General features: G+C 45.4%; 1 protein-coding gene across 4 annotated transcripts in view; it reads left to right on the top strand.

Moving 5' to 3' along the window:
• The window catches only part of HEXA (hexosaminidase subunit alpha), a 31,513-nt gene that overhangs the window by 1,985 nt on the left and 4,218 nt on the right, over nucleotides 1-25,310 (top strand). Inside the window, exons 1-13 of one of the 4 annotated variants that reach the window (XM_036260177.1) lie at nucleotides 5,409-6,279; nucleotides 16,018-16,110; nucleotides 17,024-17,089; nucleotides 18,627-18,673; nucleotides 19,202-19,312; nucleotides 20,155-20,256; nucleotides 20,741-20,873; nucleotides 21,476-21,656; nucleotides 22,596-22,682; nucleotides 22,944-23,016; nucleotides 23,733-23,916; nucleotides 24,059-24,149; nucleotides 24,793-24,897. In XM_036260177.1, the coding sequence (XP_036116070.1) occupies nucleotides 20,161-20,256; nucleotides 20,741-20,873; nucleotides 21,476-21,656; nucleotides 22,596-22,682; nucleotides 22,944-23,016; nucleotides 23,733-23,916; nucleotides 24,059-24,149; nucleotides 24,793-24,897 (950 nt within the window). In that variant the 5' untranslated portion in view covers nucleotides 5,409-6,279; nucleotides 16,018-16,110; nucleotides 17,024-17,089; ... (1 more) ...; nucleotides 19,202-19,312; nucleotides 20,155-20,160. Of the gene's footprint in view, nucleotides 1-5,408; nucleotides 6,280-14,938; nucleotides 15,159-16,017; nucleotides 16,111-17,023; nucleotides 17,090-18,626; nucleotides 18,674-18,783; nucleotides 18,937-19,201; nucleotides 19,313-20,154; nucleotides 20,257-20,740; nucleotides 20,874-21,475; nucleotides 21,657-22,595; nucleotides 22,683-22,943; nucleotides 23,017-23,732; nucleotides 23,917-24,058; nucleotides 24,150-24,792; nucleotides 24,898-25,310 lie in introns of those variants that run through there. The other 3 variants (XM_036260185.1, XM_036260161.1, XM_036260168.1) reach the window with 3 other exon arrangements.

The following is a 25,310-nucleotide window of genomic DNA, read 5'->3' as shown; positions in this document are numbered from 1 at the left end:
AATGTATTATAAAATGCTCAAAAGATAGATAATAAGAATGTTTACTACTATTGTATAAACAAGAATAATTTCTGTACTTCTGAATTAATCCTACTCTATTAGTTGAGAGCTTCTTATCCACTGAAAGATAATGAAAACTTGGTTTGGATAAACATTACCAAAGGCATGCAAGTAACCTCTCTCTGTTATTCTTTCCATGGAGCCTTCCCTTTGGAACACAGTTTTCTGGGGAGGTTTTCAGATGACTTGAGCTATAATTCTATTTCTGGAAAAAGAATTGATGGAGGGGAAAGCAACCTCAACAAGGTTCAAACCAGGGTTTATTTTTCTATAGAGCTGATTTTAGTCAAGAAAACAAAATATGCAAGTTAAATCTTAGCTAACAGATTTTTACCCAGTTCCTTCAAATAACTTCCTTGTAGCATGGGCCAGTGTTTTTCGTAATTCAGCACAACTTCTCATTTTGATCTGAACTTTGAATTCAATGGAATTCATACTTTCCTTTTTTGAAAAACAAGTCTAGTACTGAATTTTTATTCAATTCTGAATTCACCTTCAAGGGTTAGCTGTAGTCCCTCTAATTGATAAATGGTCTGTGGAGATGTTTAGTCTTTTGTCATTGAGAGGTGTTTCTGTCAACTGGAGAGTGTGTGCTGTATATTGTGAAACCTGTTAAATGGAATTATTTAGAATTTAGATATTTGAATGGCCTAGTTCTGTGTTTTTATTAAGCCATATACTGTTTGCAAATCAAAGATCTGATCATTTGGGATGGCACCCATCTAAAGTTGCCAAATACTCTTCCGGGGGTGATTGAGCTGATAGAGCCCTAATTTTTCAGGTTAACTGGCTAAATCTGATTATATTATTTGACTGCAGTCTTCTTTGCTTTCCCTGAAACTAGTTGATTGAAGCCATAGTACTTGATCGCTGTAACAAAGTTTCTATCCTGTTCTGGGGTCCACATGCAAATTCCTGTAAATTACTTAGGATACCATTATTACTGAACAGGATAATCCCCACCCCTTTCTCCAGTCCTTTTATTCTGGAATGGAAGGAAGATTATTATATGAATAACAGGACCCCTCTGCAGCCATTTTCAGTATTTTATTTGCTTGTTCTCAGATATTAAACAAGTGACTAAGTTAGTACATGGCATAGTTATTTTAATTTGAATCTCCTAAAATACCTACTTTGGCCATTCCTTCTATAACTATGGTTGGAACATAGTAGATACTTAATTATTTGTTGGATATGTTAACTTAAAAGGGCTACTCTGTATAAAAGTTGTAAGAAGGCTTTGTGGTTTTTGTTTCTTTCTAAGATCATCAAATAAGAGATGATTTGCAGGTTTCATTTAGAATTGGTTGCCTTACCTTTCAAGTTTCAAACTTGGAATATTGACATGTGATTCCAGGGAAAGGGGAATTGAAACAGGAACCAAGTTTGGCTGCCTGTCTGTACCAGAGTCAGTCAGTAAGTACAGACAAGTTTGAATCTTTGAGGTGCTTTTGTTCTGATGCTGGCAATCTCAGAGAGTGGCAGGTATAATACCCTGAAAAAAAAAATTCTGATTTCTTAAGCTAGCTGTTAAATAAGATTATAGTCGGCCCTCGTGTATTGCGGTTAATCAGTTCCAGACTCTACCTCGATAAATGAATTTCCCTGAAGTAGGATTCTTTATTTATATACAGTCGTCCCTTGCCACTTCGAACTTCGACTTTTGCGGCTTCACTCTTTCGCAAGGGACTATAGAGGGTGAGGAAAATTCTAAAACTATGTGAGTTTCCAGGGTCTGTTTTCTATCATTGTAAAGATTAGCCCCCAGACATTTGTCTCCCTTCGGGTGTGTCCTGTCCTTGATATGCTTTCAAAATGTATCTTTTTTTCTGAGTGGTGGAGCCACCTGGACTTCAAGGTAGATTTATCTTTACAACTCTGTTTTTCTCCTTACAACAGTCCTCCAGAGTATCTCAGGGTCTGTAAGAAAATCTCTTATTTATAGTTAATACAGTGAATAGTTGTTAATTAACTATGATTCTCTTCCTATAGTGTGACCTTCCCCTACCATTATCACATTGTGCTGCGGTCCCAATTCAAGTTGATTTTATCTCATCACACAGCTAGAGACACATTGGGAACACATCTAGGGAGTGTAAGACGGAAACATAAGTTCAGGCAGCTGGACTGGGGAGAAAGAATAATGCTTATTCATTCTTGTTGTAGACCAAAGTGACAGACCAGACTCAGACTCCGAACTGGGTTCACATTAAGAGCTTTATTAGCTGCAAGAGTTTTATTAGCCACACGGCGACTGTCCCATCCTAAGCAGAGGAGAGAGCAGCCCCGAGCTCTGGGGGAAGGTAGCTTATATAGTTGTCTTAGCCCCTGTTAAGAAATTGGGCTAAAGGTTTGTGATCAAGCAAGCAGGTACAGAAGCAGATATCTGCAGTTAGCCATTAACGCCTGAGGGATGAATTAACTATACAATGGGTTAACTCTGGCTGATGTATATCTCCTTCCTTTCTTAATGGAAAATTTTTACTGTATGTTCACATAGCATGTGTTTATTCTTCACATTCTCTCCACTTTAATTGGACTAGTGGCTGTGCATGTTTTAACATTTCCCATGACAAGGACAAGGCATATTTCTGTAGTAGACTTGATTGCCACCAAGTTTATTGTTTTCAAAGCAAAGGGGAAGAGAACAATGCACAAAGAGAGTTCTGTAGTAGAATTATTTTCCTTGTGAAGGAGAATGGAGGGATAAAGAAAAATAATAATATTTGGAAAGGAGGTAAGTACCAGGAGGTAGTTTTTAGTTAGGGGCAAAATAATTGTGCTTCAGCCAGCTTCTCCTCTCTGTATTTTTCTTTATTATTAAATTGTAACACTTTTCCAAAAGCCCTGGATAGTACTGAGCCCAAGAGCTCTGCTTGATCAAAGTGTGTGTGGTAGTCTGGGCCTGGTTAATGAAAAATTCAAGTCTTATTTCCTTGAGCTAGTATTGCTCCTTCTGCCTTGTATATTCTTTTGTTTGTTTGTTTGTTTTTGTTTTTTATCCTCACCCGAGGACATTTTTCCATTTTTTGTACAGATAGAGTGGGAGGGAGAGAGAGGAAGAGATAGAGAGAGAGAAACATCGATGTGAAAGGGACACATCGAGTGGCTGCCACCGCACGACCAACCAGGGCCGGGGACAAACTGCAACCGAAGTACGTGCCCTTAGCGGGAACTGAACCCAGGTCCCTCTGGACCGCAGGCCGACGCTCTAACCGCTGAGCCAAACCGGCCAGGGCATGCCTTGTATATTCTGTGGGGAACACTGTATATGGTGGAGGACTTTGCCTGGAGCGTGATTTATTCAGGAGTCAACCAGAGAATGTTTACTAGTCACCTGTTTAACTATTTGGAGATAACAAGGAGATAGTGATGGGTGTCTTTACAATCTTTGAAGGAGGACATGTAGAAGGAAGAATTTGGTGATTTTATTTTACATCAATCTTATTCTTACTTGTATCTTTACAGAAAATGGCACAGAAATAGCAGGTTTAGAATACCTAGAAGTTAATACCTAGAAGTTATACCTTCTCACTCTCTGTACATTATTTACACACCAACAGCTACAGTCTAACACTTCAAACCAACAGGAGACAAAGACAAGAAGAACTGGGGGAAGTTCCTTGAGTGGAATGAAGAAGAAATCAACTTTTGATAGGGAATTAAAATCCCAATTCACTGTTTCAGGCCTTTCTCTCATGAGGTATTCCCTGCAGAAGTGGGTGGGATGGTAAAAAATTCCAGGGGGTAAGGGGACATATGCCTAGCCTAGGGGTGAAGGGAAAGCTGCACAGAGGCCATCAGTATGGACAGGTCCTTTCATCAGCAGACAAGAAGCCTCCACCCCCGCCCCCTACTTCACTGTCTCTGTCTTATTCTATTGGACATGCACCACGACACACCTGGCTCGAAGGTGTGTGTGCCTATTGCTTAGTTTGGGTCTGACATTGGCTCCTGCCTTACTCTCCCTCAAACTTTTTCTCATACCCTTCTTGTGACCAACCCTTGATGACTATTTATAGCCTCAGGCCCACTCTGGGCTTGGCCTCCCAAGTACAAGCTGGACGAAGTTGGGTCAAGGTCTGTGGCTTCCCAGGTTTTCATTTAATAGCTGAATTGGTTTGTTCTAAGGCACATGTGAATCAGTAATTTGTGAGAAGCTCTAGGAGAAGGATGCCTTGCACAGCAAGTCAGAGTCGCAGGCAGCAAGCATATCAGGGGAATCAGGATGCTTTAGAACACAGCCCCAGGAATGCTGGAGAGGATTTGGCCTCCCCAACAGTGCATAGAGCCACAGCATTGGTGAGAGGTGCCCCCTGGTTGCAGGTCACAGATCCTGGACTCACTACAGCTATTGTACATCGTTGCATGTGTGGCTGGCACTTGTGCTGGGAGGAATGGTGGGACAGGCTGGGTGTGGAGAGGGCAGTCTCCTGAGGGTGACCATTGGAGGGCATGAGATGGAGAGTGGCTGAGGGGCCCAGGCTGAGATTTCCCAAGTTTAATCCGGACTCTGGGCCCTATTGATGGTGTGTAGCACAGGTTGTGCCTGGGCCTGAATGGCAATACATTTACATGGTGAAGGCCCAGGCCCAGGCCCATGGGCAGGAACAGGCTGAGGGGAGCAGAATTTGGCTGAGAACTGTGGCCCTGGAGTGCAGGTCCTCAATCCCTGACAGGGCCGTGGCAGGCAATGTGCTTAGGGCCTGGGGGAGAGCAGAATCCACAGGGGTTAGAGCTGGGAAGAAGGCTCTAGAGCAAGAGAACAGACAGTGAGCATTGCCAAGGGATTGAGTGAAAGCGACTTGAGGGGGTGGTTTGGGGCTGCAGTAGCCCTTCTGAGGCAGGGCTATTGGGATGAGGAGGATGCTGGAGAGGCCAAGACTAGGTAGGGGATGTCTCAGCATAGTCCAAAGCCTTGGCCAGAACTGAGTTGTGTCTGAAATCACCTGGAAGGGACATGAAGGGCCTATGGGGCAGGAAAGGGTGGCAAAGGCTAGGCTGGGCCCTGCCTCGGAGAACACCTCCCAGCACCACAGGTCCCGAGAAGAGCAGAGTCCTGGGGCTCCAGCAGCACACCCTTGACCTAAGCCACGTCTTCAAGCTGCTGTGGACTCAGCTTCTCCACTGGCCGATCTTCATCCATGGCCTCCTCTTCCTCAGGCTCCTTGGCATTCCAGGCCTGGCTGTTGGGCCTGGACACAGTCCCCAGCACTTTGGTGCTATGCTCCTGAGCTCTGGCTCAGAGCACCGCAGTTTTGTTCTCCCTCAGTTTCTCCTGGGACATGACTGCTGAAGGGTCGGGGCCCCACTCCTCCTGCTCCATCTTACTAGCTTAGGCAGGGCCTGGCACTCCACCTCAGATGAGTTTCCTCCTCAACTCATCTGCTGCCTCCAGCAACTTTTTGTGCATTTCCAGCAGCCATGGAGCACAGGAGCCCATGATGCCATCCTTGGCAGACTTGAGGATGGACTCTGACAAGGGTGCCGCACCATGGCTCCCTACAGCCCATACTCTGCTGTGACGCTGTTCCGACTTCAACCCTTCTCTTGCTTCCTCCACTTGGCTCTGCAGTTCTGGAACCAGACCTAAACATGGGGAGAGGAAATGATTGGAAGACTGGCCGTGTAGTGAAGCAAGTGTTCTGGAGCCTAAAGGAACTCAGGTCTGCATTCTGGCCGCTAAGCATCAGGTTCCCCCTCTGTATCCTGTCTTCTGGCAGCTCAGTTTTCATGGCCAGCATCTCCCAAGCACAGACGTCTGGATAGGGGGCCTCGTTGAGTGCCTTCTCTAGCTCCCCTAGGTGGTAGGAGGAAAAGATTGTCCTGTGTCACTGCTTCTTCCATTTCTTGGTCTGGTTTTAAGCTGATTTGGACATTTTTCGGTCGCTGGAGGAAACATCTTCAGAATCCGAGCTGGCCGACTGGCTGGTGTCCAGCCGCCCCGATGCTCTGCCCAGCAGCCGCAAGTCGACGCTCTGAGAGTTGGACAGCACTTCCAGGAAGGCGGGCTGCACATACAAGCCCGGGAGGCCCCCGGACCCCAGCAGCCCCATGCTGCCCACTCATGCGAGACTGAGCAAGGAGCTCGCTGCCAGCAAGTGCCCGGAGGCCAGGCCATCGAGGGTTGCCTGCAAGTGGGATCTGGGGAGCTCCTTGTTCAGGCCTAGGATCTCCGGAATGCCGAACCCAGTGCACCTGGCCGGAGTGCTCCGCGAGGTATTCTTGGCCACTGTCTTATATTTAGGCTGCTTCCCCCCGTTTCCGGGCTCTTTGCAGGGGCTGAGGCCGCAGATCTTTAGCTCCCCCCAGCCCCACCCTCACTGCGCTCCCTGCTTTGAGAAGTTGGTCCCAGGTGCCCCCTCCGGGTGTCTAATGCTCGAATTTGGTGATTTTAAAATAAAACAAAAATAAAAAGTTTGAGTCCCAGTGGCATCCCTCCTTTTCTTCCACCCACTTCCTCACCACCAAACAGAAGAGTGAAGCAGGGTATTGTAGGTTCTTGCCTGTTGATAGCTTCTTTTTTGGTTTGTGTTTGTTTTTAATAGCAGGTATAGGCTTTTTTTTTTATATATATATATCCTTATAGATACACTGTCTCTTTCTGGGGCATGTTATCAATATATTAGCATGTTAAAGGCATGAAACCAGTCTTTTTTTCTGTTAATTATATAGAAGGAAAGTTTTACCGCCTAACCAATACTTCTTGTAGAAATGAAGGAAGTCACTGTTATGTTTCTGCTTTTTTTTCCTTTGCTGGCCCTGGAAATAAGTGATAAGAGTAGAGTCAGTGTACATCATCAGGAGGTTTAACCAGTCAGATATTAGATAGTAGGACCTTTCTCCCACTTTGTGCAGGCACTGACAGCAAGGTCAGCTGAAGAGAGGAGGTTGTGTCTCTGGACATAAGAGAAGTGTCTGTGTGAACCATTTTCTGAGATCTACCTCAAGGTTTATGGGTCTGTAGTTCACTGTCATGGAGAAATGGATTTTCTTCTCTTCTCTGTTCTTGGCTACAGTGAATAAGACCTATTACTGGATCAGGAACTTCTCGTTCATTTTCTTTGCTTCTGTGATTGCTTAAGCTTCCTGGCCATGCACTCAACCCTGATCTCTAGCCAGTAGTGTGTGCTGTCATTGTGTCCACATTGGAGATTGGTTGGGGTTTGGCTATGAAGAGCTCTTTCTTTTGGACATGTGTGCTCAGTTGTAGGAAATATGGGCGCTTGTCAGCTCAGGTGTCCCCTTCTTTTGTAAAGTTTCGGCATGGGTAAGGGAAATGGTACACTGGATGAAAAGTTTAAATTCTGCCCTGTACAACCTTGTCCTGGTGGTAACTAGTAGTGGGATCCCACATTAGTGGCTTTGATCTTTTGACTGGGGCCACAGTTCTGGTTTGAGGCAGATTCAGAGTTCCAAGCTTATGTTCTTTTTATACGTTGTAGTGTCAGCCTGTTTGTTATACAGGGTGGTATCACTGAGTAGTGGAGCCTTCAGGCTTCTGTAAGAAGTTCATGAAAAGCCCTTGGGGAAGCTTCTCCTATGGTGTGGTTATCCCACAACACCCCTAGCCCCAGGGCTCCAGCCAATTTATTAGGAAAAGGGAAGTAGAAAATGGGAAGAAAGGAGCATATCTTTGGCTTAACATTTTCACCTCTAGGAATTTTCCTACAGAAATCTCACAACTGCTTTAAAAAAAAGGACACACACATACAACTATTTACTAGACATTGTTTATAATGTCAAAAACAAATTCCCAAATGTCAACAAAGAGGAGAGAAGTTAGGACTTCAGCTCTTTAAAGTATATCTCAAAAAAGGGATTCTATTCAGTACCTCCAGGCAATGTAGATGTTTATATATATATATTGACATGAAAAGATCTGCAGATCATTTTGGTAAGGGGGAAAAAGTTACAAACTAATACGTATTAGGATCTCAGTTTTACAAAAGTTTGAAAGACTGCAAAATGTTAACCAGGGTTATCTCTTGGGATCTATAATTATAGGGAGATGTTTTCTTTTTGGTGGGGTTATAGTAGGGAGAGGAGGAGAATACATCAAGCTTTTAAAGTAAGGGGAGGGTCAACTTTTAACTACAACTTTTACAAAGAAGACCGAAGGAGGAGCATCCAGGATTCATCTGTGGGCTGGATCAGTTGCATTTCTTAGTAGGTGCTAGACGTCTCTGGAGAGTGCAATTATCTTGGGACTCAATGTGGGAGGCACCGTGGTCCAAACTGATTTCAGCAGCACTATGGAGGCACGCCAGGCTCAGGACAGCTGGCTTCTAAGACTCATACTTCACTGGGATGAGAAGTTTGCCTCTTCCCCTAACCACACCAGTATACTTTTGCATTAACTGCTTCCCTTGCTTTGGAGTACCTCATCCCCTTTTGCTACCCTGGCAAACACCAATTCAGGGTTCAAGGTTCCTGGTCAGAGGTCCCCTTCTGCTTCCCTTTTTGGAGATAGCTATAATATCTACTGTAGTCCTTATCACGCTGTTTTGTAATTATTTGTATTTGTCTCTCCCACTAGACTGTGAGCTCCTCAAGGGCAGGGACCAGGGCTTGTTTTTTCTTTTTAACTGCCCCAGCACCTAGCACAGTTCCTGATGCACAGTAAGTGCTCAATATATTTTGATTGGAATGAAAAAATGAGTGGGAAATGAATGATTTCAAGGATTTTTATTAGGCTGAGTATTGGGAAAGGAAGCCTGGATGTTACATATATAAAGGTGGGAGGGGGAGGGGAGCAAAGTGGGCATGGAGAACCAGCAACATTGGCACCAATGTAGGAGAGTGCCAGGACACATGGGGCCGAGTAGACCTGAAAGCGTGGGGCATAGGCAGGGTTGACTTTCCTAGTTTCCATTTCAGAAACCAAACAAAATGCTACTATATAACCAAAGTAAATGTTTTTCTCCATGCTGCTAAGATTCTATGAATTAAACACATTGATAAGATAGAAATGTTTTGATTCAGGGAGAAGGGCTGGTGGAGGGAGTGGCTATTGTGCACTGAAGTAAAAACAGATGCAGCAATGAGTTGTCCCTTTCAGAGCACTGAAAAAATCCTGAATCTTTAGATTCATGGACCCAGGGGTCTTCAGAGCAGTGTCTGAAAAGTTACTGTCTGTATTCCTGGATATCTTCTTACCATCCCCCATCTCAGTCCTAGAAATACTAGGTTTAGGTGTATAAAAGTAATATCTACATTAACTGTTCGTCATTTATGCCTGATGATCATGTAGCATAATCATTTTGCATTAAATATGCATTTTTAAAAATTCTAGTATCATTCATTATTTTCAGCAAATATTTTTTTTTTAATCCTCACCTGAGGACATTTTTTGATATTTTGTTCAGATAGAGTGGGAGGGGGAGAGAGAGAGAGAAACATCGACGTGAAAGGGACACATCGAGTAGTTGCCACCCGCACAACCCAACCAGGGCCGGGGACAAACTGCAACTGAGGTACGTGCCCTTAGCGGGAACCGAACCCTGGTCTCTCGGACCGCAGGCCCACGCTCTAACCGCTGAGCCAAACCGGCCAGGGCTATTTTCAGCAAATATTTATTGAATGGCTACCATGTGTCAGGCACTGGGAATACAAAGACAGTGAGATTGGTCCCTGCTGTTGAGGAACTCGCAGCCTCAGTGAGGAGATGGACAAACAGCATATATTATGATAAATGTTATGAAAAATGTGTGTATGTGTTACTTCACGATCACACAGGAAGATCTCTTAGGAAAGGGTGGGGGCCTAATAGCAAAGCTGTATAAAAGAAAAACCAGACCTGTTTTTTAATCAGGTGAGATGTGGAAGTAATTCAAAGTTTGTTTCAATTGGAGGAAGCAATATATGCAAAAAAAAAGTATAGAGAATGTGGGATTTTCAGGGTTCTGTAGAGTTCATTGTGCTACTGTGAAAATTTCTCTATACAGTGTCTACAGTTTCTACAGCAGAGAAAGACAAGGCTGGAGTTCTTATAATCATCCAGTGGATTCTGATTTTTATCCTGAAAGCTGTGGGGAGCCATTGAAGGACTTTGAACAGAGATGATCATAATCTGATTTTCATATTAAAAGATCACAATAGATAATAGATTTAAATGGGGTATATATGGAGGCAGGGAGAGCCCAACTGAGAGATATTTTTATGTCATTCAGGTGAGAATTTATGAGAGGCTGAATTAAGGCATTGACCAATGGAAGTGAGAAGATGGTGATGATGTTAAGACATAAGGATTTGTAGTTGTAACAACTGGATCTTTCTTTTTTAATGTTGTAATATCAGTGCTTAGCACTGTGTTTGATACATAGTAGACATTAATAAATATTGAATGAATTAACTTGTGTTCTACTCAGAAAGGTGGAAGGAGGAGGAGGAGGTTTATAGTCTGGGTTTATGATCTATTGATTTAATAGACGGTGCTGTTATCAAATTGAGAGAGATGATCAGCCAGGAAGAGGAATGAAGAGTTGGTTCAGTTTTGTATTTAAGTTTCAAGGTGTTTTTGAGACATTTGAGCAGAGGTATATGAGTCTAGAGCTTCTTCAGAAGGGTTGGCATAGAAAGTTCGGTTTAAGAGTTATCAGCCTAGGCCTGGCTGGTTTGGCTCAGCAGTTAGAGCATTGGCCTGCGGTCTGGAGAGACCCGGGTTCGGTTCCCGCTAAGGGCACATACTTCGGTTGCAGTTTGTCCCCGGCCCTGGTTGGTCGTGCGGGTGGCAGCCACTCGATGTGTCCCTTTCATATCTCTCTTTCTCTCTCTCTCTCTCTCTCTCTCTCTCTCTCTCTCTCTCTCCTTCCCTCCCTCCCTCCCACTCTATCTGTACAAAAATTGGAAAAATGTCCTTGGGTGAGGATAAAAAAAAAAAAGAGTTATCAGCCTACATGGGCATGGATGGCATTGTCCAGGGAGAGGATAAGTGAAGAGAAAAAGAGTAGTTTGTGACTTAGGGAACACCAGCACATAGAGATTGGTGGGGGTAAAAAGAAGAATGAGGAAGCATATTCCAGGAGTTAGAAGGAAAACCAAGAGAGCAGTGTTCTCTAAGTCAAGGGAGGTGAGTTTTAAGAAGGTCTGGGATGTCTGATGCTGCCATGAGGTCTCAGGAATGAGTGGTCACTAGAATAATTAGTTCTATAACAGCAGGGGTTTTTTCTGTTTTGATCACTGCTATATCTCCAGCACTTAGAACAACCTGGCACATAGTAAGCACTCAATAAATAACTGTTAAATTAATTAATTGAAAAAGGTCCCTTGGATTTAGTCTCAGAACCACATGACCTTTGTTAAGGCATTTTCAAAAGAGTGGTGAAAGGAAGCCAGATTATAGTAGACTGAGGAGTGGATAGGATATCAGGAAGTGGCTACAAAAAGAGAACTTAGAATAGTCATCTCCATGAGCACTTGCATATGCTGGGCGCTGAGCTAAGCACTTTACATGCATTAACTCTTTTAATTTTCCCAACAGCCCAGGTAGGCATTGCCACAGTCCCCATTTTACAGATGAGGAAGCTGTAGCTCAGAGAGGGAAAATTACTTGCCCGGGGTCCCACAGCTAGAACCAAATGTTAAAACCAACACTTCAACCCAGATCTGTCTGACTTTGTCAACACCTAACTGCTCAGGCTACATTTCCTCCCAAGTTTCTTTGCGACTGAAAGGCAAGCGAAAGTGTGACTCTTTGAGGTAACGAACAGTTGAGACTTGCAAATATTTCAATGCTAATGGGAAAGAATCACCAGAAATAAATATTTTGAAGACTTTTGAGGGGAAGGAAATAATTTATACACGAGGAGCGTGAGGAGAGATCTAAAGTACAGGTGAAAGGAAATGCCTTCCACCGAGGTAGGAGGAGGAGAACGTGAAGACCAAGTATGTGTTGCAGATATTTTTGTCAGGGAGGAGAGGGAAAGGTAGGGATGCATGGGAGTTGTCTGCTGAGAGTAAGGGAGGTGGTGATCAAGCTATAGACTTGAAGTAAGTGGTATTGTTAGTGGCAAATGGTACCAGATATTAGACCTTGGTCCTTGAGTTTTGGCTAAGAAAGAATTCAGTGGCAAGACTCAAATACAAACAAAGTTTATTTAAAAAGTCACAGAGGTAGACTCAAATACAAACAAAGTTTATTTAAAAAGTCACAGAGGTAGACGTGAACCATGGAAGAAGTGTGCTCTGTGGGCTCAGAAAACAAGTTACACAGGCAAAAGAGGGGCCCTTGGGCCTTAAGAGAAAGCAAGCAAAGGTACGTGCCTTGAGGGAAGAAAGGGGGAAGAAAGGCATGGGTGAGAGAGAACCAGAACACTGGGGAAAGTAGGGGCTGGGGGAAGGTGGACAGGGTTCTTAATTGGAAGGGTTTTGAAGATGAAGATTTTAGGAGAAGTGTCTAGACTTTGTTCCTAAGATTATTTGATGAGGGCCAGAGCCTCATTGTCCTGACAGCTTAATGCTTAAGGGAGTGGTCATGCAAGGGCTTGTATGGGAGTCCTGCAGGGGCTTTTATGGGAGTTGTATGAGGCTATTCTCTGGCCACCTTGTTCCTCCTTTAAGGGGGTCTAGCAATATGCCAGGGGAGGGTCTGAACCACATGACCAGTGATATGTAATGTCAGGAGGGTTTAAACAGTATTACCAGAGATATACTAGGAGAAGAAAGGTCACCCTGAGGACAAGGTCCCACCCTACAGTTGTCCATGCTGGGCTTTCTGCCCTGATGACCTTCTGTACCTGACCTGTCCTACTCTACTCATGCCTGTCTAACTTCCTACTGCATTGGTATAAGTTTGAAATAGCTTTTGCAGAGAATAGAAAAAATAGCAATGGCAGAGACAGAAGATTTTCAGGGCAGCATCATGAGCCCAGCCAAGATGAGAGACCATGATTTTATCAGTAGCCTGGTCCCACTGATACATGATTTTTAGGGTTGAGAGTTTTACCCACCGAATGCAACAGAAGATAAGAGACAGCTTATTGAGATTACTGGCTAGAATGTGAGGTGATGGCCCTCCACATCTAGGGCAGGAGGGAAGGAAGCAAAGGTGGGAGAGGATTCACAACAGAGAGAAGATGGAAAGTTCCTGTTGCTGGCATCTGGAGATAGTTCACCACTGGGACTTTGGGGATAAAAGGATCTCTGAGTTCCACATCCAGTTGACCTGTCTGTGATGAGTAAAGCAAAATTATGTTTAAAAACGGGACACAAGGGTAGAAAACTAACAGTGGTTATCTTGTCAGAGAGGGAGACAAAGGAGGGGTACCAAAGATAATTTATTTTCTTGTTGTAAACACTCTGTACTGTTTGAATTTTTTCAGCTTTTAAAATTAAAACAAACAAACAAACAAAAACACAAACTTTTCAGTGAACCCTAAAAGAGCAAGTTCACATGAAATCAGGGAGAAGAGGGAGCTGCAGAGCTAGGAGGCAGTGGTCATGGAATGGGGCCCTGGAGGACATGACCTGGTCCCACCCTGATATTGTGCCCATTAGAGAAAACGGGAACCTGAGACTCAATCAGCTTGGCACCAGCAGAACCAGAACCAACCTTTCCTGATTTCCCAGCTCCATGCTCTGTTTTCCAGACTACTTCCTGAGCACTTGAGGTTTCAGAATTTCCTGCTGTTCCCCCCTGGGCTTATTGCCATTGTGCCCACAGATTGCTGGCTAATGGGCTGTTTACTGTCCTATGCCTCCCACACCTCGGTGCTTCTTTGCAAAGCCTCTGTGTGTGTGTGTGTGTGTGTGTGTGTGTGTGTGTGTGTGTGTGTGTGTGAGTGCGCGCGCGCAAACACACACAGGTGGCTGGCCTGTTCCCTGAGGATTTTCTGCTCTCTTCAGAGTAGCAAGTTGGAGGTGGAAAACCACAATAATACACTATTTACATCCTTTTAAGTGACCAGGGTCCCTCCTGTTTTGCCAGCTCTCACATTGCCACCTCCTCCAGATTTTCCCCTTCAGCTTAAGCAGCAGCCCAAACCCACATAAGTCACTGAGTGCACTTAGGGCAGGGGTTCTTTACCATGAGACTGGTGGCAGGGGTGGAGGGATGAGCCCTTAATTTAGAGGCATTGTTCTAAGGGGAAAATTCTTTCATTTTCATTAGATCGTCAAAGGATTCTGTGATCCTCCCCCTAAAAGACTATAGATTTAGAGAGTAAGTGCAAGTGTTTTAGAAAAATAAGATATAACATCATAAAAATTAGTTGTTTTCTTGTCTTCCAAGTAATAATTCAGGTAAATCTGGTGTATGTGCAGCCTCTCTTGTCACTGGGACAGTGACCACGGGCAGTTGAATATGGATTAGTTGTGATTTCTCCTCAGTTTGGTAGACTGAGGTCCAGAGAATTAATACCAAAGCTCAGGACTATTGCCCTCTTTTGGATGACTGCCTGGATAGGTACGCAGGTGAGCTCTCCACACAGTGATATTGAGGCTTTGTGGTATGTGACAGAGTGGGGACAAGGAGGTACGGGATGAAGGCATAGTTTAAGGAGGGATATTCTTTTATAGTTTCTTCACCCCCAGCTCTCAGTTAAGTCTCCCTTTGAGAGGTCCCTGCCCTGAAAGCCTGATTGTCCTGTGTTCATGGGGATGAGTTTTTAGGGTTTAGAATGGAGTTAGGAGTTGGCCTGGCCCAGAGTAGCCTCAAATTCCCTTTACCTTGCAGGGTTTATATAGGTTTTAGAGTGAGGATACAGGGTATTCACTGGGGGGTGGGGAATCTGTTTGTTCAGGATGATTGGAAAGGGCCCCATATTGTTCCTCTTGGCAGATCTGAGAGCTGAGATGTAGCTAGGTGGTCATGCTCAGGATGGGTAAGCAGGCTTTCTTGAGATGGTTTAAGGTTCTTAGGTTCCTTCTGCCTAGAGATGGATAACATTTGGGATTCCAGTTTGGTTCTGAATTCTCTCTTCCTGCCTTCTGCCAGGCCATTCTTTCCCTGACTTTGTAGTCCCATAGGAAGTCATGGATGTTGAGGTGCCTGTGGGAACGCATGCGGTTCCAGAGAGAATAGAGAGAGGGAGAGTTCACTGAGGCGCAGGCTTGGGACATATAATCACAACCACCCCAGAGGTCACAGAGAAGAACTGGTAAGAGGGTGGGAAGAGATAACATTGATATTTTGGCTTTTTTTCCCCGCATATACTAAGATCTGTAAAACTATATGAAATGGTATGTTGGCTCAGACTGGGTGGCTTTCCACTGTTGAGAGAATTCTACTTCGGATAGAGAACCTGTTTGAGAAAAGGAGGGAAGGAAGCAGAATGGGCTGATGATCATGTGCCGGACACCATCTGGATCATCTCAGGCCTCCTTTGCATAGGAGATTCTCCCTGTCAGCTTCTTCATCTGGAGCCCTCGAGAGCAGCGCTACTTCGAGTGCCAGTCTGCAATGAGACAGGAAGCATAGATGCCAGGACGTAAACCTGTTCCCTTCATCAACACCATGCTATGAAAAAAATGTTAGACCCAAACAGTGTATTTATTCTGACATAATTGATTTTCATTCTGGCATCATATAAGCCTCCTGTGTGGTGACCAACCAGTAACATGGTTTACAAATCAGCAGCTAACCCACAGGCCACACCTTGAGCAGCAATGCTCTAAGCTGCCTCCAGTTTCAAAGCTGTTGCTGAGGTCTTGGAATTGTGTGCTTGGACTGGACCAAGCCGGAAATATACAGTCCTGGTTACAAAAGGCTGACTCCAGATCATTCCTACATGGTCAGGGTGGGTTATGGAGCAAGAGGGGAGCACAACCAAAATGAAAAAGTTGAACAGATGACTAGTCAGTACATGTGCCAAGGGTGCATGCCCTGTCCTCCCTTCCCTCTTGCCAATAGGCATGTGAGCTGAAGAGCCTAGAGCTAGGGACCCTCCTGTAGGGCTTTGGTTTGCCTGTTGCCTCTGATGGCAGATCAGCCACGTTAAATTTACACTGTCCTTACAGAAAAACAGAAAACACTGGAGAAGCGTTCATTGGTTATCCTTGTGGTCACTCCTGGATGTGACCAGCTTCCTTCTTTGGAGTCACTGGAGAATTGTAAGTACCTCCCTGTTTTTGTTCTAGAAGAGTAAGCACTTGTCTAGAGCTATAGTTCTGGATGGCCTGGCCTAAGTTGCTGATGCTAGGCCTGGAGCCCTCCATGACAGTAGGGACCAAGGGCCACTAAGTGCCAAGGACCATATAAGGTAAGTTTTTCCTATGCCCTCTAACCAGTGTCTGCAGGCTGACTGTGGACTGTTGCACTGACTGAGTCCCACAGGACACCTGCCTTCTGGACTGAGCATAATTCTGTGGCCGTTTTAGGAATGTGTATGTAACTTTGCTGATTTCCTCTAAGAGATTCTACACAAGGGAGAGGAGGAGTTTGGGTCATTTGAACTGAGATGAGGTCAAGTCCTGTGACTGCCTCCTATCTCCCCTGATCTGCAGCATTTGGGTACTTCTCAGCCTCCAAAGTGAAATTCAAGTCTTGGCTTCTTCCTCAGATTCTTGGATGAGGTAGCTGAAGCCTGGGGACAAAGGGACAGGAGGGAGGTTACAAAGGCTTTGGGAACATTGGAACCTGGACTCACCCCTCCAAGCATCACTGTTCCCTTGGCCAGTAGGTGACTTCATACTTACAGCTAAAGGCTGGTTGGAATTCATGTTTCTTGGGGGAGAAACTGACCCACAGATCAGGGGGTGGTTTGCAGAGGACTCTGCTACAGCCTGACCCCCATCACGTGTCACCTCCTAGGGCCTGCAGAGCCCCTTGGTGACCACCATCCCACATTGGCCCAGGCCTGGGTGACCTGCAGTTGTTCTGCTCTGGGGATGTCTGCTCTTTGCAAGGGAAAAAAAAAAAGTGATTTTGCTGTTGTTTTTTAATCCAAGGATTTATACAGAACATGTAGTATGTAATCTAAGAGTAGAAATCCTTAACTACATGGGGTCATTTTTGTCATTTCAGACACCCTGACCATAAACAATGAGCAGTGTTTCCTCCTGTCCGAGACTGTCTGGGGAGCTCTCCGAGGTAACAAGGTGGGGCTGATGCTGGGAGAGAGACTGAGGGACGATATGGACAGTTGGCATTGGCAGGGTGGGAGGACAGGACTGGTGGCCCACATTTTAGGAAGCTTTCTTTGTAGAAAGCAAGTGGAATGTTTCCCCATTCCCCTGAAAGGGGTCTTCTCCTTACACCTTCTGCTAGAAGTCAACTGGCCTTACCTGTGCAGCGGCAGCAGCTGCCGGGCCAGGCGCTCTGGGGAAATGGTGGAGGCTCTGCAGGCTGCTGCCAGTAGGGGGCGGGCAGCCGAGGAGAGGGGCGGCTGCCGCGGACACTGCTGTCTAGCTCTCACTAGAGATACACAGTTGGCCAGGTTTTTCAAAAAGGAAAACTGTATCAAATAGATAAATGTCAAAAAGAAAAAGAGGTCAATAGAAGTAAAATATATAGAATTATATTATTTGGGGAGAAAATTAGGACTTTCCTATCTAACAGGTAATAGGCCTATGCCCTTCCTCTTAGTTTACTGAAAAGGAATTTGGTCCCTAGATACAGACTTAGCCAAATACCTCTATTACTTTTGGTAAAACATCTGCTAGTAAAGGATGAGGGACATTCTCACAGAATTCCAAACATTGGTTTACTTTGTCTGTATTTCTTTGCCCTTCCTCTCCCCTCTCCTGTTTTGGAGAAATAGCATACCAGCTCCCCTTTCTGCCCTCTTGTACCTTTTGTGCAAGTGCTAATGATCAGTTTGGTTGGATGGGGGAAATCTGGGACTCCAGAATGCTGGCATCAGAGTGGAGAAAAGCCCAAACGGTATCCTAGCAGCCTGCCTCAAATTAGGTACTGAGTGACTACAGATTCTTTCATTCTGAACATTTGAGATTCTGGGATTGCTTCATGGGGCTCCTGCTGGGTTTTCAGAAGTGGCACTCCAGCTGCTGGGAACATACAGGGCCCTGGACTCAACATTCCTGCCCTTGGGCCTACTGGAATCTGGGAATCTGTGTCCTGTGGACTGGCTCAGTCCTTCTGGGGTGGCTGCTGCCTACACCTCAGACCCATAGAGCTGGGTGTCTTCTCAAGCTCTGAAGAGGTTCTTTGTCTTTTAGGTCCAGCTCTGGACCTAGGAACCTTGGAAACTCAAGCCTATGTCATTTTTCACAATTCAACTTGGGAGAAGTGAAGGGGCAGCACACTGGGGACCCTTCTTCTCAGCTCCCTTAGCTCCAATGAGTATTGTCCTTAGAGAGCCTTAACAGCCTGCAGGCTAATTGTCTTACTGTTCTTGTGAGTTCACACCTTTGGAAGTATGGGTTAATGTGTTTCTAGAAGAGGCACTGAAACCCCTAACACTGCCTTCCAAAATAAAATAGAGTAAAAAGTTATACCGGCTTCCTAATAGCCCCCTTTTGTAGTGTTGAGAATCATCAAGCCTACATTACACCCACTTTCACTGTGTGCCCAGGTGTCAACTTTTGCCACACTGGACAACTCCCAGATGGATGCCTCTTGTGCCCACCTCCCTGAGTCTTTATTCTGTCTCTCTGCTTCCCTCTAGGGCTGGAGACCTTTAGCCAGCTTGTTTGGAGATCTCCTGAGGGCACAGTGAGTATGGGCCCTCAAAAAAGAGCCCCTTTTAAATCTCAGGTTTGCTCCCAATGTTCAGAGTCCTGGAAATATCTTATTTTTCTTTAAGACAGAGCCCTAGTGGCGTGCAATGGCCTCAGCAGGAGTGTACAAGGAGACATGGGTGGAAACTGGTTTGGTAGATTTGGCCTGTTTGGAATCACTGTAATTTAGTTCTCCTGAATCATTATTTAGTAATGACTTTGAGACCACACTGCTTTGAAGAAAACAACATACTACTGGTCAGTGAAAATGCAGACCTATGGGGCTGAGTGGTGTGTGGGGGAGCTGTATTTGGCTAGCCTGGGACAGTTGCTCTCTGGACAGGTTCCTACTCACGGTCATTGGGGTAGAGGTGTGGGACATTTGGGAAGACACTTACCCTGCAGAACAATCACGGAGTGGCTTTTCAGGGATCTCAAGAGACTTTTCTTCATCCCCCATCCCCACCTTCCTCATGGTGAGTTCCCAGTGAATCCTGACATGTTCAATGTTTGGTCCACACAGTTCTTTATCAACAAGACGGAGATTGAGGACTTTCCTCGCTTCCCTCACCGGGGCTTGTTGTTGGATACATCTCGGCATTACCTCCCGCTGCCTACCATCCTGAACACTCTGGTACCCAGGCCTTAAGGCCTTCTCTGGGGTGATGGGTCAGGGGATAACCCAGGTGCCATATTCCTAAAGAGTTAGGGAGTGTAAGTAACTTTACAAGCTACTGGGGAAAATGTAAAGGATGATCTGCTCTAAAACTAAAAAAAAAAAAAAATGACAAGAGTAATTTTAATTTGCCCCATTGGATACTATGAACCAATGTTGAGCCTGTCTTCAGAGATGCAGAAGGTGGTTTTGGGAACTGGCTTCTTTGAACAGCAGAGCTAACTTTAGTTTAGTTATGACAAGGTCATAGGAAGGAGATGTTCCAAAGCCTTAACTGGGGACGTTCCTAACTATCTTGAGTTTGACGGGCTGTCCTATCTAACGATTGTCTTTTCCTTTGTTCCTCTAGTGGAACCAAAGGAGACATGCATTAGTCTTGGATTCTGAGATTTATGGTTTGGGGGCTACTAAATTCACAAGAGACTTCACAACTTGGATGAATACTAGTCAGGCTACCCAAAACAAATGGCAGGGGGAAATGTTAGTTTTCAGGGTATTTGGGAGCTTTTGGAAGACTCCAGGGGCCCACATGGCTGTAACACTCTTCTATGTGTGGCTGAAACTCATCTCAAAAAGAGGAGGCACTACTTCTGTCAGTCATCTCTGGATGTGCCCTGGGGAAAGAAGAAATATGCTGGGTCTTCCCTCCATGTCAGGCACTCCCTGATGGAAAGGTTTGATAGTCCTGTTAACACTTAACATGATGCCGGGGCTGGCTTGGAAGTCTGCCCAGCTTCCCAAGTTTGAGGCTGAAACTGGAAAATCTGTGATGAGTTCACCATGCATGCTCTGACTTACAGGATGTCATGGCATACAATAAATTCAATGTGTTCCACTGGCATCTGGTCGATGACCCATCCTTCCCATATGAGAGCTCCACTTTTCCAGAGCTCACCAGAAAGGTATGTCTTGATTTCACCTTGACCAAGTTTATGGGATGATGTTTGAGCCTAGCTGTGGCACTGCTAACAAGGACACCAGCTCTCCTCCTAATCAGCCAGTTTTAGGGACACACTGATACAGGAAGGGCACTGGATTTGGAGTCAAGAGACCTGAGTGCAAGTCCAAGCTTTGCCATTAATTTGCTCTGTAACCTTTAGGAGATCTCTCCTGGTCTCATTTTCTTTTCATTTGTTTATTTGTATTCTGTCAAGTGGGCATAATACCTACGTTGTTTGCCTCACTGCCATTGTGACACACAGATAAAACAATAGATGTGATAACTTGTGGGAAATTATGAATAAATTTTGTAAAGATAGTCCTTAATATCAAAGGGCTGTGGGTCAATTATTCTGATATTCAGGGAGTCCTGGAGGCATTTATAGTATCCTCTAACCTGTAAGCCTTCAGGAAATGAGATCTTTCAGGGGGTCTTTTGCCTTTCAGGGTTCCTACAACCCTGCCACCCACATCTACACAGCACAGGATGTGAAAGTGGTGATTGAATATGCACGGCTTCGGGGTATCCGTGTGTTGGCAGAATTTGACACTCCTGGCCACACTCTGTCCTGGGGACGAGGTAAGAATAATGTCAGGAGTTGGAGGAAGTCTAATGATCCTCTTCTCCTTCGGGCTTTACGGCATTAGGCTTGGACATGGCATGCCCTATCCTTGGTCCCTGGAAGAATGTTTACTATCAAGCTCTTCTACCTGAAAAATTAGGTAGACAGAACTTATTTTGGGCAAAGGAGGCCACTTCTTACTATGAAAATATGAGAAAATTCTTCTCAAGTGTGCTTGTCTTAATGATGCCCTTGCAGGTTGTTGTATCCTATAGTGGATGATTTTGCCAATTTGACTGGATTGGCTCTCTGCTTTTCTGCCAAAGACAGTATGAGGGCAGCCTTTGGGAGCAAGGGTGACCCCTACTGGAAGCAGTGTGTCAAGGAAAGGGTGTGACAGTTGCTTGTCCATACCCCCATCTTCTGACCGACTGTGATTGTGGATATATTTGTATTTCTTTGATCACGACTAAATGCTCATGATTACCAGTGTCTTTGAGTCCCTGTTTCTACCTGTGTAAATATAATGTTTATAAATAATGATTGTCTTACTTAGTGTGACTAGGCCTGGGGGGTCTATGTATTTGTGATACTTGTGTGGGGTTCTCTTCTTGCTTAGGTGTCTCTGGATTACTGACTCCTTGCTACTCTGGGTCTCAACCCTCTGGTACCTTTGGACCAGTAAATCCCATTCTCAACAGTACCTATGAGTTCATGAACACATTCTTCTTGGAGGTCAGCTCTGTCTTCCCGGATTTTTATCTTCACCTTGGAGGAGATGAGGTTGATTTTGCCTGCTGGTATGAGCCCTTTGATCTTCCCATCCCAGCCTGATGAATTGCGTGCTCAGAATAGAGGTTAGGACCTAACAGGCCCCAGGTGCTGCTCAGAGTCTAACATCTGAGACAGCATTTTGTCTCAATCTAGATGGCAGGTCTCCAGCTACAGAGAGGCCTGCCTGATTTTGGCAAAGCTATGAACATGAAACTCTCCCTTTCTCTTGTCATATCCTTGAGATATTTATGGGAAAACCAGCTCTAGGCACAGAATTGTCTTTTTAAAATCCAGGATAGGGAAAAATAATTTATAATTTGAAGGCTTAAAATAGTCTGCTTGAAGAGTCATGACACAGGTTAATTTGGGACTAATAGATGACAGTGTTAAATTGTAAGTTCCAAATCCTCAGATCTACTTCACTCAAAAGAGGCTTCTCTGAGAAGTGGGCACTAGAGCTGGATCTTGGGGAAGTAGGTTGGCTTTTTTAAGACATGAAAGAGGGAGAAACATTCCAAGAGAAAATATGAGCAAAATATAGACATTGTGGGGCAAGGGAGTGGCAGCAACACTTGTATCCAACTGGAATAGAGAATAAATATTAAGGGAAAAACAGAATATGCCCAGGGTGGGGTTAGAGAGGGAAGCCAGAATCCAATGTGCCAGAGCCCCAGGCCAAGACCTCAGAGCCACACTTCACAGTCCAGAGAGATCAATATGTGCTCTCTTTGAGAGTTTGAACTTAAAGCTCTTCAGGTCCACACTTAAACTTTCTCAGCCTATGTCAATGGTCCCCTTCATACAGCTTTGTTCGGCCACACCTTCCATGTTTCGGGCCTCTGAGATACTCGGTTGATTGTTACTTCAGGTGAAAAAGGAAGTTATGGGAGGCCAGGTGACTAATCCCCAAAGTTTTAAAAGGCTTTTAGGATATTGAAATAATCCTCATTTTCTCTTGGATTTAGGAAGTCCAACCCAGATATCCAGGACTTTATGAAGAAGAAAGGCTTTGGTAACGACTTCAAACAGCTGGAGTCCTTCTACATCCAGACGTGAGGAAGGAAGGAGGGTGGGCAGGGTCCCTTGGGTCATGTCATGTGGGGGACCATACTAGGGCCAGGCCCTGCTTAATCACTCTCTGAGCCCCTTAAAAGTATCTCTTGTCCTGTGTTTTCAGGTTTGGAGTTGTCAGTTCCAAAGTGGGGAAGACACTGCTTAATCAGGAATGGCCCCTAGCTGGGCTCACCCCTAGAGCACTGGCACCAACAGCCAGAGCCTGCCTGAGCTGAGCAGACACTTTCTTTATTCTCCAGGCTGCTCGACATTATCACTGCCTATGGCAAGGGCTACGTGGTGTGGCAGGAGGTGTTTGATAATAAAGTAAAGGTGAGCCAGGGGCAGAAGGAGTCACCTCACTGCCTCCTTCTGGTCTCCCAGCCCTTCCCTGCCTCTATATCCTGATTTGGATTAGGCTTTAATGTTCAGAGCACTAGGGGCCATCTCTTCTTTCCCTCTAGAAAGGTTGCAGAGGCCTGGATGTGGGTTTTGAAGCCTCTGTCTATCTTCCCTCACTACAGATTGATCAAGAGTTATTTCTACTGCTGGGTTACTTGGGATTCCTGAAACTATCATAATGGGTTGGGTTTTCCTTCCTGAGTCAGACTAGGAATGTACAGGTCTGTGAAAACAGGGTTTCCTTCTCCTTCACTGTCGACCAATATGATCCTAGCCTCCTGCCTTATGCAAGGGTTCTGCAGGAACCTTGTCCTATCCTCAGAAACATCTGGAGAATCTTGCACATGGTAGCTTCCAGAGAGCCTGCTGGGCCGCACTGCTTGCCTCCCTTAGTTCACAGCCAGTATCACTATCTCATTGTGGAGAAAGATGGGGGAACGAAGCAGCAGGGAGCTCTCCTATGGCCTATGGAATCCTTGACCTCTGCACTGGGCTAGTAGCTTAATGGTAAAGAGTCACAGAGAACTACTTTGCTGCTAGAAAGCAGAGGGGGTACATACCCCTTTGGCCTGTGTTGCCTGCATAATAATATGGCCCAGGATTCTCCTCAGCTATGTGCCATTACTGCCATTTGACTTTTGTGACAGGTTCAGCCAGACACAATCATCCAGGTGTGGCGAGAAGAAATACCAGTAAACTATTTGAAGGAACTGGCACTGATCACCGAAGCTGGCTTCCGGGTTCTGCTCTCTGCCCCCTGGTACCTGAACCGCATAAATTATGGCCCTGACTGGGAGAACTTTTACATGGTGGAGCCCCTGTCATTTGAAGGTGAAAGCAGGATGCTGGGGCCCAGGGTGGGAGGCCGAAGGGTCTGGGCTAGATATTTCAGATTAGGGGATGAAACAGCCCATCTGAGGAGAAGGTAGTTGAAGTGGAACCCTAGAGTTGTCTGTTGCTGGTTTTCCCTCAGGTACTCCAGAGCAGAAGGCTCTCGTGATTGGTGGAGAGGCCTGTATGTGGGGAGAGTATGTGGACAGCACAAACCTGGTCCCCAGGCTCTGGTAAGGGTTTTCTGAGGACATGGAGGTTGGATTTGTGGGCATAGGGTCTCCCCCTCAGACCCAATTCCATCTAGCCACCCCCAGACTAGTACCCTCCTTTTAGACCTGAGAGAAAAGGGGCATTGCAGTGATCCTTCTGTTTGTGTATAACATCTGCCTCTTACCTGACTTCCATCTGTGCTTCTCCAACAACCTGTTAGGTATGTAGGATAGAGACAGAGATAATGAGGCCTGGAGAGCACAAATCATTTGCTCAGGATCCAACACGGAAGTCCATGATTCCTATAGTAAGACTTCCCTAGACTGTCTCCTCAGCAGCCTCCCCAAACCTGGGTGGCTATGGAGTTGACATTTTCACAAAACCTGCCGCTGCTGCTGCCGTCAGTGACAGTTCATGATGACTTTAAGACTTACTCTGGTTCCCACGTCTGTGGGAAGGAAGAGTGGGATCACTTTCCACATCTAATGAAGATGGAGCTGAGCCTTGAGGTGCCTGGGAGCCCTTCAGCCAGGTTGTCACTCTGAATAAGGTGTTGGTCACGTCCCTTGGCCCTGAGCTCACACAAGAGGCAGTAGCCTGTGGATATCCCACCCCCTCGCAGGGAATGCAGGAAAATCCTGGTGCATGTCCCCTTTCCTCCAGGCCCAGAGCAGGGGCTGTTGCTGAGAGGCTGTGGAGCAACAAGGTGGTGACTAACTCGGAATTTGCCCTTAAACGTTTGGCGCACTTCCGCTGTGAACTGCTGAGGTAAGCGGCCTGTTGGGCCTTCCCAAAGAGGTGGGCAGGGCAGGGGCTTGGGACCCCTTACTGACAGGAAAAGAACACTTAGTAATAGCTAACACAGAGGCTTACTGCATGATAAGCACTGTGCTTAATCCTTTAAGCAGTGGTTCTCAACCTCCCTAGTGCTGCAACCCTTTAATACAGTTCTTCAAGTTGTGGTGACCCCCAACCATAAAATTATTTTCATTGCTACTTCATAACTGTAATTTTGCTACTGTTATGAATCGCCATCGGAAATATGTGTTTTCCAATGGTCTTAGGCGACCCCTGTGAAAGGGTCGTTCGACTCCAAAGGGGTTGTGACCCACAGGTTGAGAACCACTGCTTTATAGGCTTTATTTCATTTAATCTTCACCACAACCCCATATAGTAGATAC

Source organism: Molossus molossus, unplaced genomic scaffold (genome assembly GCF_014108415.1).
Source record: "Molossus molossus isolate mMolMol1 unplaced genomic scaffold, mMolMol1.p scaffold_m16_p_1, whole genome shotgun sequence".
Classification (NCBI taxonomy): domain Eukaryota; kingdom Metazoa; phylum Chordata; class Mammalia; order Chiroptera; family Molossidae; genus Molossus; species Molossus molossus.
The sequence above is the reverse complement of the archived record's forward strand: the minus strand, read 5'-3'. Positions and strand labels throughout refer to the sequence as shown.